This window comes from Arachis stenosperma, chromosome 6 (assembly GCF_014773155.1).
Source record: "Arachis stenosperma cultivar V10309 chromosome 6, arast.V10309.gnm1.PFL2, whole genome shotgun sequence".
Classification (NCBI taxonomy): Eukaryota; Viridiplantae; Streptophyta; class Magnoliopsida; order Fabales; family Fabaceae; genus Arachis; species Arachis stenosperma.
In genome coordinates, this window is record NC_080382.1 from 137448941 (window position 1) to 137462424 (window position 13484).

The following is a 13484-nucleotide window of genomic DNA, read 5'->3' on the forward strand; positions in this document are numbered from 1 at the left end:
AAATCTTATTATTTAATTTGTATAAATTATTTTAAACATAATATTTGATTTATAAAAAAAAGCCAAGATTATTTCTTTTTTTATTATTTCAATCACTCACATATGAAAATTGATAGACTCATCAAAATATTTGTTAACAAGTGCATATAAATAAAAGTGATGAATAAAATTAATAAAAGTTGAGAAATTAATATACAGGGCAAGAATATGATAAGCAGCTCAATGTATATATATGTTCAATAATTTTGTATAAACTTAATTAATTCCCTTTTTATCCCTTATTTAATTTTCTTTCTCAATCCCATTATTTGTTTAATTTTAAACTGCAACTTAACTTTTAAGGTATGCTTAACAGATCACCACTATAGTCGTACTTGCACTATATAGCCACTTTTTTCCTCCCTCTCTTGTCTTTGACAAAATCATGTGATGAAATTAAAAGGTCAAATAATAATTAAAGTGTGCTTATCTATAAGTTTTATATATCTTAATACAATACTCTATCATTAATCTCTAATTAGGTATTAGGTATTAGGTATTGATACTTTTAAAACAGACAAGGCATGTAATCTTCATCTTCAAAAAATAATAATACATATATATACTAAAAATCAGTTACTATATATTTATATATTTTTATACATATTAATTCATTTATTTTTTTTAACTAAATAATCCTTTACATATTTAAATTGATAGCTGATTTTTCTTTTATATAATATTTGTTTTATATTTACTATCTAGATTATTAGTAACTATTTTTATTTTTCTTTATTTTTCTCTTGACATGTCCTTGACATATTGTTATATATATGTTGCTAAGATATAAATTGACATTACACTATAATTACAAATGCAACAAACAAGGCAATTTGAATTCTTGTGACCAAACTGATAACTAAACAAAAATATTAATACAGAAAGGACAAAATAATTGAAAGCATGAGTTAATTAATTATGAAGTTATGTAACAAATTATTAGTGAGGTTGAGAAGGTAGTGAAAATGATGGGTTGGCATATTAATATAAGAGATATATGAGGTTACGTGTAGTGATGTTCTGACAAGGCGCATTGGGACCAAGTGTGCCAAAGGAAGAATTAGAGAGAAAAAAAAATTGAAGTTGGTATATTTTTTATTTTATTTTTTTATAGTATAAAAAATATTTTTTTTATTTTATAATTTTTTATAATTATTTTTAATGCTAAAATAAATAATATATATAAAATAAGGAGAAAGAAAAATGATATGATCCCACAAAACCACACTATAAACAGGAGCACATGCTTCCCTCGTGACTTGAAAGTAACACAAATTAAGTGCGTTTTTCTCACACTAACATTCATACATCACGATTGGGGTTACATATACATATTAAATAATTAAGTAGTGCCGTTTGGGTCACAATTTTAACTAATAACGACAAAGCTTTTCACTCATCATCATCACATCTCAACAAACTAGCTAGTTAATTGATTATGTGTATAAGAAATAAAAGGAATCAGTTTGTTAATTTACGTTAATTAGTTGAGGGGATTAGTTAAGTCATATTTGGTTTAGAGATTCTGAAACCTATTTACTACTTATGATCATGCTAAAATGAGAATAGATATATCCATTTGTTAGATATGTTAGTTGTTAGTTGTAATGTTTTGGGTTGGCTTTAATAAATTTTTATTTTCTAAAAATTATTGAAGATTACTTCTGATGAAGGTCTATTATCTCACGTTTTTAATAAAATATTTAATATGTGAATCTGATAATTAAATTCTTAACAAAATTTATTATAAGACGATTAGGTCCTAAAAAAATATTATAAGACAAATTAGTTCCTATTTAAAATGACAGAGAAATTAATTCGTTTGACAAAAACAGCTTTTAAAATTTTTTACTAGATAACAATTTATTAAAGGACAAAAAATACGTTTAATTTAAAATTTTTTTAGACTAATTTAAATGTTTATTCTATTAAAATGGCCTGTGAATTTCATAATGAGAAATGTAATGTTTTAGAATTAAATAGAAAGAAATACTTAAATTTATTCTCAAAAAATTTTGGATTAGACATTTTTATTTTTAATAAATTTTTATTTTCTAAGAATCATTGAGGATTACTTCTGATGGTGATTCATCTGGTGTTTTCAATAAAATATTTAATATATGAATCTGATAATTAAGTTCTTAACAAATTTTATTATAAGACGATTAGGTCCTAAAAAAATATTATAAGACAAATTAGTTTCTATTCAAAATGATAGAAGGATTAATTTAATTTGTTTGACAAAAACAACTTTTAAAGATTTTTATTAGATAAAAATTTATTAAAGACAAAAAATGTGTCTAATTTAAAAAAAAATTTGAAGACTAATTTAAATGTTTATTCTATTAAAATGGCTTGTAAATTTCATAACGAGAAATGTAAGGTGTTTTGTCTGATATTTGAGCTAATATTAATTAACTTTCTATTTTTTTAACTAAAAGTATTAGTTTCCTATCTCTTTTTATGATTTTGTTTTCTTCTTTACGGAGAACTTTTTTCTATATAAGTAACTAAAAGTATTATTTTGACATGTTATTTATCTATATGAGTCAAAATTGTACATATTAATTAACGAAAAATTTTGATGATTCTTTACTTCAGTTATATGCAAACGGTATCATGTTAATAACATCACTTTATTTTAGGATAAATTCTATTGGTAACTTTTAGAAAATTGTAGATAAAATTTGTAGATAATCCATAAAGTTCAAATAGTGTAAGAGGATTGGTACTTAGATTATTTTTTGTTAAAGATATACATGTGCTATTTGTGTAAATTTTTTATTTAAATAAGTAATTTTATAATATATTACCAGAATTTTTATATCTAAAAAAATTAAATTTTTTCATGAAAAAAATTGTATATATAAAAAAATTTATACAAAAGTCAAGCAAGCAAAAACAAAAGCTTTTAGTGAGAGACGCGTATTAGAGATTTAATTTTTTATATGTCTATTTTTATTTATTTAAATTTTTAGAATAAATAATTTTATGATATTTTTTAATTTATTAGGATTTAATCAGATCTAAATTATTTACAAGCCTAATAAAATTATTTCAAAGGAAAGAAAAAAAATACTAATTAAAATATTTAAAAACCCAAATATATGGTGGTAATTAATGATGACATTATTCTTGAATTAAAATACAAAAATATTATCTGTACATTAAAATCAATCACTAAAATTAGTTATTATGTATTTGTGTATAAATATATATATTTTAACTCATTTTTTTAATATATTTTTTGTATTCCAATGTATATTATACTTTAGTGACTTTAATGGATGACTTTAATGAAACCTAGCATTATTGTATAAAATATCTCACATTTTGAATTCTATTAATCATTGTGTACACATATTTATAAAAAGAGTTAAATCTTAATCAATTAATTAACTTCATTGCTAGTCTGCTAGATCAACTGCTTAAGTATTGCCATGACTCTATATTCGATTTAGCTAGGTTTCTCCAAGGGTAAATGACTCTACTTCTATAAACCTAATTATTTAGAGTAATTTAATGACATTATAATTACTTTAGAGATAAATTTGATGATCTGAGATCGATCATTTATCAAATGAATGCTTAAACTTGCTTATAATAAATGTTACAAATATTTTTTTATATAATTTTTTACGACTTTTAAAGTCGATTTAACTCAAAATACATTTCCAAGTTTAATAAACTTTATTTAAAAAAAAAACTTTTAATATTCATGTTTATCCACGGTTTAAATTATGACTATTTTTTGTAATATTATAAAACACATACATGAAAATTCTAGATCTTATTGTGTTTATTAAGAGAAAATAATGGGCTGGGCAATTATACATGTTTAACTCTAATTAAGTTTAAGTAATCACTACAACACAAAATACTACTTCATGAAATGTCACATTTAAATGACCAGAAATAGAAAATTAAAGAAAATGCAATCTTTGAGTATATGTCACGGCGGTTTTTAGGAATAAACAACATTAAGTGTGATGGACCTATTCCTATGGTCACATTTTACGTGTGATATATAGGGGTGAAATTTCATATCAATTGATAATTGATCAAGCCGGAAGTATATAATATGGACTACTCATCATAGATATATTGTCTTTAATTACTTAATTATTTTTTGTTTTAGACTATCCGTATTTAGAAGACTTCCATCGGATTCTTATTTGGAAAATAAGAAAACTACTATGTTGGGCCTCACACTTATTGTGTGACATATATATTATATGAGTTAGTATCAATTTAAGTATGTGTCATACCGTATAATAGCTTTTTATCCGGATAATTTTTTAAAGATTTAATTATTTTATCGATCTTTATCGTTTTATTAAATTTTTAATTGAATTTTTATACTATATTAATAAGATTTTATAATTAAGTTTCTGTTGTGATAAAAATATTAGAATTAATAAAATATTCTGTTAAATTATACAGAATATTCAGTTAAGTGTTAGGTGTATTCGTTTTGTTTAATAAAATATTTTGTTAATTTTAATATTTTTGTCATGACAGATATTTAATTATAAAATTTGATATAATATAAGAACTCAATAAAAAAAATATAAAAACTTAATTAAAAATTTAGTAAAATTATAAAAATTGACAGAATAATTAAATATTTTTTTAATTTAACTGTTGAATTAGAAATGTATATATTATTATATAGATAATCCCTAAAAAATTTTATAACAATCCAAAATGTTTGTTATATATTTCATATTTATATGCTTGAAAATCACATCATATATTTGTTTAGAATATACATAAATAGAGAGTTTTTCAGTTACATATTTATTGATATCCGATTGCTGTAAAATTTAGCATAAATAATCTTCATTATATGTTATTGTGATTCAATGATTGGATTGATAAAATATTATGTCTTGTAAAAAAATTATTAGCGTAATTTCACTTAAATTGTCCTGCGTTACTTAGTATCATATTTATTAGTTTAGAGATTGATACTAAATTTTCTGTCTCTATTTCTAAAATTTTAATATTTCAGTACCTCTAAAAAGTAAGGACACAAAGGACTAAAATTTTTAGAGATAAAGACTAAAATTTTAATAATATTTTATACCTAAAATATCTTCATTTTAATTAATTAATTCCAATTTTATCCTTTGTACAAATTAAATTAGAATTTTATTCTTATTTTAATTTTTGTTTTCCATTTTACACTAAATAAAATACTAAAATTTATTTTAATCTCTATCTCTTAATCTCTGTTTCTCATTTTTAGTCTTTCTATCTTTCGGTCTCCACTAAACGCTACTTTAAAGATCATTTGTACTGAATTTTACCGAAATGAGACAATAATAATATGCATGCAATTGAAGAATTTTTTCCTTATGGCTATATTCTGAACAAATATATTATATTGATTTTTAAGTATATATATAAAAGATATAGTAAATAATTTCATATTGAAATGAAATTTTCTAAAATAATCTATAATCTATAAACTTCTAATAATACAACGATTAATTTTTTTAAAATATTACACGAATAAAAATTATTTAATAATAGAACATTGATTTAAATTGAGATCAGCATCATTATTTAATATTTTTATCCATTATATATACCTCTAAACAAGTGCCCTATCCAATTCAAAATTTCCAATAATCCAAGTTAATATAACATCTTTCACGTTTCAATCTCAATAATACTTATCAAACTTTTGAGTCATTATTGCTTCTTTTTACCACTTCCGTTTCTGTATATATATTCTCTTTCAACCATACTACATATTCATTAAAATTTGTTATTATTATAAAATATATATTAAAAATAAATGATATAATATATATATTTATATATAAATATATAATAATTAATTTTAGTGTATACATAATATGTTTCAATTTTCTGAAGTAGATAATGCCACGGTAAATTGTAAAGTAGCTTTTCAACATATTGCATTACCCAACAATATATGTGGAGATTAATACTCTATCTCAATATATGTTTCCTTTTACATAACATCCCTAACATCATAAACCGCAAAACTACAAATATTACCACCAATTTTCTTTCTTTCTTTCCTTTTTTTTTTGACAGGATAATACCATCAATATATATCAATACTAATAATGTTATACACCAAGCAAACATAGCTACAGTTCTCGATGATATTGAAGCCTAGTATCCAATTGTCTGATCAATTATCCCCTATTATTTTTCTTTATCAATTATATATAATAATGAAGTTAGCAAACTCTAAACTCAAATAATAAAATATACAAGAGATTATTAACTATTAAAATTTAACTAACATGTATATTTACATGATAAATTTATTATTAATAAAAAATGTTAAATATTTTTATTTAATATATATTAAAAACTTAAATTTTTTATATTTCTAATAATTTTTTTTAATTTTATAATCTTAATATGTGTCTTTAAGTCACAAGATAAATAAACTCTAATCATTATTATTAAACTGTTAGAGATATAACCATTAATGTTACCTTCTCCTATCAGCTTAAGTTTTTGGGATAAGTAGTTTCATGAATGTTAGAGATATAACTATTAATATTATCTTCTCCTATCAACTTAAGCTTTTGGAATGAGTAGTTTCATGACATAAACTATGAATTTATTAACAGCACAAATATCCATCTATATTAATTAACAACAATAATTAAAGCATGAGAAATGTCAGAAGAATTAAAAATCATCATGATATACATTATACTAAGCTAGCAATGTAACTAAAATCTATATATGGGTTATGCCTCTGTTAACAACCTAATAATAACTATTTTTTGAAAAAAAAAAAGAAAAATGAAATAACTTTAAGTTAGAATAGATTATAAATATACATTTTTTAAGTAAAGAAAAAAAAAAAGCAGAAATCTCTCTGAATATTATTTTTAAATTAGCTACCACTTTTAAAAAGTAAGTCAAAGGAAAACAGCAAGAAAGGTAAAGAAACAAAACTTTTACAAAAAGATGACAGTATATGATAAACCTGATGAATAATATATACATTCATTGGAAATGAATGACACTTATGAGTAATATAATTCGAGTATTTTCATTTTCTAATCTACCAAACCATTCTTTGGAAAAGAGGATAGTGGAAATTGGAATAATCTGCATGATTAATGAAGAAAATACTGTGCATATATTACAACGTATATAAAATTGCCAAAGCCATATATGCTAGTTGCTAATTAATAAAATTGCCTATGTCATCATCTCAACACCACCACACATGCATAACTTTCTATATAAATATATATAAAAAATTCACTTCAAGAAGGGAGAAAAATACGGCCCAAAAAGTAGTAATAATTAGATACATAATTATTCAAGTATTTTTATTTTAGGATTAACTACTAATTTAATATTTAAAAAATTTAACCGCTAAATCTTTTTTAAAGATGTTTCAATAAAATAGTTCCGGAATAATTTAAAAATGCGACAAAAATAATTAGTACATTTTATTTTTTTATAAGTGATAAAAATAACTTTTATATTTAATAAATAACTTATCTATTTGATTTAAATTTTTGTGACAATATTTAAATAAATATTTAAAAAATGAAAAAAATTCAGACCAACATTTAATCTCTATTTTTCTTTATTTTTTAAAAAAATATAGTTATTCACAATATTTTTTTTAAAAAAATTCACTTGTTACAAAATTAACAAATTTTAAAGATAAAAAATCTCATTATTTTTAATAATGGCAAAATTTACATCATCTGATCTCTAAAATTGTTTTTTAGAACATATATTTAATATTTAGTTCTTTTTGTTACGTTTTAAAATTTTTTAAAAACTTATTCATCTTTAGCATTTTTTGAAATTATTTTTTTCAAAAATATGAACTTTAAAATACTATTTTAGTAATTTACTCTTTTATTTTATTTAAAAAAATAGAATAATAAAGTTAGATTTTAGAGTTATTATTATAAAATATTTGATATTATATTATAAAATTATCCCTTTTAAAATTTTAAGATATTAAATAAAAATATATGAATAATTATATATTAAAAATAAAAAATATATTTTTCATTGAAAATTTAAAGGGTGTAGTCCAATCAACAATAATAATAAATTAATAATAACGTGTGGTGCGGCCATGAGAATTGAGAAGTAGGTGGCCAACAATACCTTTGCAATAAGTGGGTGTATATGTAAATTGTGATATCCACCTACGTCCACTACTGTGTGTACAATAATAACAAAAGACCAAGCTCAAAATTCTCCATTTTAATGGTTTCTAACTTTCTATCACCTAGTAAAATCTAAAGTACACACTCTATTTTATAATAGTCTTTGATCTAATTATGATTTTATATTTTGCTGGCAGTGATTGTAAATGGGACTGAAAAGAAATTGCATTGTGATACCATATGTTATACAAAACAAAAATTTTTACTTGAAATTGGTATAATTACTGCATATGTTCATTGGGATTATTCGTAATTGCAATTGCGGCTGTAAGATATTATCTAGAGGAAATATTTTGCATCAGATGTAACACATTTTAAACATCATATATATTTTGATATAATATATCTTAAAAAATTATTCTTCAAATAAACTGAATATATATAACTTTTGATTTATTGATGAAATTTTATATACTTTATAATATATAATTATTGCAATTTTGTCATCATGGAAATATATATACAATTTAACGAGATTTCGTTTCAACATTATTAATTGGTCTAATACCTTGCAATCTCAGTATAATTTTTACAACATACATGTTTTTATCAACAACCGTCCATCCTCATATAAATATATATATTGGGGAGTTCAATCTAAAAGAATTAACAGTAATTGAACCCAGCTATTACTCCAACATACCTAACATTATTCTTGAGCACCCAATGCAAAAACAATGCGAACCCCGCCAATAGAAATGTGCCTATCAATGATGATCCTAATTAGCCACTTAGTAATTATCCGTAGTATTTATTTTTAGAGACCGAAATTAAAATTAGAGATTAGTACTAAAATTTCAGTTTTAGAATATAAAATTTTATTTTTTTCAGTATCTTTAAAAAGTAAAAATATATAAAATTAAAATTCTTTTAGAACAGAAATTAAAATTTTAATAATATTTTTTTAAAAAGACCTTTATTTAATTTTTTAAATTTTAAATTTATCCATCTATCTTTATATTTATCTTAAACTAAACATAATATTAAGATATAATACAATTTAACATATTTTATATCAAATATAATATAAAAATTAAATTTAATCTTTGTTTCTGTGTTCCAATCTCGGTCTTTCAAATACACTACAAGAGACGCGGAACTTAGCAGTCGAAGATTGTCGGCCGTTGTCCCAAACCGCTGCAGCTTCGTTAAATTAATGCGGTTCCTAATGCGTAATTAAGCCCCGCTCCAATTGTTCTGACTTGAGGCGGTTTTGGGCATTCACCGCATCAAATAACCCTGGGGGAAGAGGGTTTTGGTTTCCCTAAGATACTCAAAGAAAATTTCTCAGTAACCATAACACTTCAGTCTTTGTCAGTTCCAGCTTGCATGTCCGCTTCATCGTTCTTCCCGGTCACCGGTCTCCTCCCTCAGCCGTGTAGCTCCCGTGCATGAAGGTAAAGTGGAAGGGGTCCGAGTCTTCTCCTTCTGCCGTGCATGTCCGTGATGTCGTCGGCGTCCTCCCCAGCCATCCGTCCCTGTGTCATCGTCGGCAGCCTTCTCCTCTTGCCCTGTTGTGCGTTGCCGATCACAAGAGACTCCCCTTTCAGTCGTATATTCCCCTCCATTCTCCCAATTTAATTTTGGTGGCTGTTGGTAAATTAATCTTGCATCTGATCCTTGTGACTTCTGATTTAATTTGTCCCCAATTTAATTTTGGTGGCTGTTGGCCAAATTTTTCTTCCCCACTTTAACATTCAGATTCAATTTGTCCCCAATTCAGAATATGGGGGGATGTTGTAGGGTTTAATGTCCAAACCCATCACTTTCAAGTGAGTGTGTTTCTGATCTAACCAATTTTTTCTTCTTTAATCTCCTGAAGCTTACAGTTCTAATCCTGCTTATGGATATTTGTTTTTTAGGAAAATTTCTATTATGATGCTTTGATCTATTGATTAATTAATTTGTTCACTAATCACTGGTTGATATTTTAGATTTTGATTTCTCAGTTTATCTGTCTAGGCATATAGCTGTATAGTAAACCAATAGCAATACGTTGTTGGTATGGGTTTAGTTGATTCGTACTGTGTTTTCAACAGGATCCACCTGAAGACGCAGTTGTGACAATGTGTGGCCATGTCTTCTGTTATCAATGTGTATCAGATTACTTGAATGGTGATGATAATACATGCCCTACTCGTGGTTGTAAAGCAGCACTTGCAGAAGATGTTGTTTTCTCCAAAGCTACTTTGAGGAGTTGCTTGTCTGATGAACTTGGTGGTAGTAATTCCATAAAAGCGCATGATTTTGATCATTCACTAGTGCAGCAGAATGAGTACAGTTGGACTAGCATGTTGGACTTAGTTGAGGCATCATTGCAACAATTCTGTATGAAATATAGGAGACTTGATGGGCGGATGTCTCTGATTGCTAGGGACAGATCTGTTAAAGATTTCAATACTGATCCTGAGGTTTGATCTTCTGTTTTCCCTGACATTATTAATGCTGATAATTGTTTTATGCACAATTATAAATATATAGAAAGTAGTATGAGGACCTAGTTGGTGGTAGCTGAAGTAATATGAAATTTAATCTTTGTTCATCATTCTTTTGCTTTATTTTATTTTGGGAATCAGTGTGCACTGCTATCACTTCTTGATATTGCATTATTTACTATTCCAGTGCATTCAACCTGATAGTCTGTTGGTGTCTAACAACTGAAATTCCTTCCAGGTAACTGTTATGCTGATGTCACTAAAAGTAGGAAATCTTGGTTTGAATATGGTTGCTGCATGCCATGTTATTCTTTTGGATCTGTGGTGGAATCCAACGACTGAAGATCAAGCTATTGATCGAGCTCATAGAATTGGATAGATTCGTCCTGTTACTGTGACATGGCTTACTGTAAAAGATACAGTTGAAGACAGAATACTGGCTCTTCAGGTAATGATATCTGTCTATTTATTTTCATTTCATGTGTTAAAACACAGGCATACATTTGGAATAATTGGATTTATCGGCAAGAAGTTCAGTTGACTCTGGAGCCCACTCTGCTACAAATTAACTTCATAGACTTGATTAGCGTACTAACATGAAGCAGTACAAATTTGCAAAATTTTATGATGTGGTAAGATTCCTGTTATGCTTATTTAACATGCAAGGATTGTTGTTGAACTTTATGAATTTTGCTTGTATTAAGAATGAGCATTAGCTTTTTGGCTGCCATTTGGGAAATAAAAATTTATCTATTTATTTTGGTTATCAATTTCAAAGATTCCAGTTGTGATGTCTGCTGATGATGGCTGCTTCCCTGGGCTTTACTGTTTTAGTATGCTTAGAGTGGAGAGATATAACGCATCACCCCTGCCGACTTAAATTTCTCCTGGATTTAGCTTGGATGGGAAAAATATTCTTGCTGGTAACATTAAGCGCAATCTTGTTTTGGACCTGCCCTTCAGGAATGGAGTGATATGTTACACCTTTTTCTAACTTGTTCAACTATATGCAGTTTCTAGCAGTCCTATAGATATTCCACAGCATGGAACCCTTGTTGAGAAGGAGAAAGAAACTGGTAATAGTGAATGGAGTTGGTTAGATGTATCAAATCCCATATTCAAATGCTCAGATAAGGTTTTGGTTAATTTTTCTTTTGTAATAATTTTTATGGATAAATTATTTTGTGAAAGAAATACCCTATATGCTAAAAGAGTATCACTGGGATCTGCTACAGGTTACATCTTTGCTGTCCTAAATTTAGGGATAAGTTAGTATAATGTCTTTTCTACCATAGTACTATAACAATTGTTTCTTAATGCCAATTCTAGAGCCGTTACAACACATGGCAATAGCAACAAATATGATCCATGTCAATTAAAGGTAAGAGACCAATGATTGCAAGAAGCAACGTGATATATTAATATAGAGCCAAAGGTCAAGTGTTGGTAAACTTCACTTAAATGCTCACTGATCATGCATTACATGACAAACTGCTTATATATTACTATACAAACTTATAAACAAGCCTTTCCTTCATGTCTTGGTCTTCCAATGTGATTACCAAACTAGCAACCTGAGCTCTATTCACCGAGAGACAAGAAAAAGCAAGAAAAGCAAAGGAAATTAAACAGGGTTAGTCGCTTTAAAAAAGGCGTAAGATATAAATATAAATTACTTGGGTTCAATATATCAAGCTAAATTAAAATGCTTGAAGGCTTCATCAAGCTCACATTTATCAAGCTCACATTGATAAATTACTTGGCACATGGCATTTGTAATGTTTAATTGTTTATGAGGTTTTTATGCTTTGGTTGCAGAATGATTTGCTTCAGCTCTTTCAGCCTTTGAGTCATAACAAAGCTTGTGATGTTGGGTGCAAAAAATCAGCTTTCCTTTTTAAATTCATGCCTCAAAATGAGACTTTTGGTGTTCCTTCAGAAATTTAAGGGTGCTTTATTTTATCTTTCTTTTTGTTAATCTGCTACTTATTTCAGGCTCTTGTCCAAATGCAAGATGTTGCTTCAGCCATTAATGCTTTACAATTTTATGCAAATGTTCAGCCAACCATAAGGTATGCACAGACTTAGCTTGTTTATTCTTCCTGTCTTTAATTTGTTGTTGCCTTAACTATTGTTTTGATAATTTGGTATCATGGTATGTTATGTACTTTTCTTTTCTATTGATTGTGAGTTCCTAAACAATCTGGTTCTTTTGTTTTACTCTAGGGGGAGGAATGTTTATGTCCAGTTTTCCTCGTATCAAGAACTAACATCAATGGATCAAAATCAAGGGCGTGGAGATGAGGTTGGCATTAGAGTTTTCATGTTTGAGTTAAAAGTTATTACTGAAAGTTCATGGTGTCAATTGATAATTGATCCATGTAACGACTCATATATGGTAGTATATATTTTGATAAATAGACTTATGAATAAGTTATCTGTGCTTGGATACATGGTTACATTAGTGCTTGTTTTGAGTGTTTTAAAATATGCTTCTTAAGAAGCTAGATAATTTATTGTGCAGTGGAATGTAGCTTCTGTTTCTATATATTATGTATAAACAATTGCCCTGTATAATTATTAATTAGATATCAGCATTGTCATTGCATTTTTAGTTACTCTTAAAAATCGACGGAAATGTTATCCCTTTTTTAATTTAATATAGACAAAAGAAAACAAAAAATGAACGTCATTCTTGTAGTGTTCAATATTTAGGATTTTTCTAAGGTTTTTACCACCTTAGTTTTGTTTTTCCCCTATATATATATATATGCTAGTATGTGCACAAGTAGTGCTCGAGTATCTC

General features: G+C 26.2%; 1 protein-coding gene across 7 annotated transcripts; it reads left to right on the forward strand.

The window, feature by feature from the left end:
• The first annotated feature begins 9375 nt into the window (after positions 1–9375).
• Positions 9376–13166, forward strand: LOC130933320 (helicase-like transcription factor CHR27). Of its 7 annotated transcripts, none has more exons than XM_057862908.1 (7): positions 9376–9839; positions 9945–10015; positions 10283–10654; positions 10917–11126; positions 11211–11310; positions 11457–12750; positions 12905–13166. In XM_057862908.1, exons 1-4 carry the CDS (start codon positions 9635–9637, stop codon positions 11055–11057), a joined length of 789 nt encoding a protein of 262 aa, XP_057718891.1. In that variant the 5' UTR covers positions 9376–9634; the 3' UTR covers positions 11058–11126; positions 11211–11310; positions 11457–12750; positions 12905–13166. The 7 variants fall into 7 exon arrangements, 6 of the variants coding, with proteins under 6 accessions (XP_057718891.1, XP_057718892.1, XP_057718889.1 ...); XM_057862909.1 differs by having other exon boundaries at positions 11216–11310; XM_057862906.1 differs by having other exon boundaries at positions 10917–11601; positions 11692–12750.
• Positions 13167–13484: the final 318 nt, after the last annotated feature.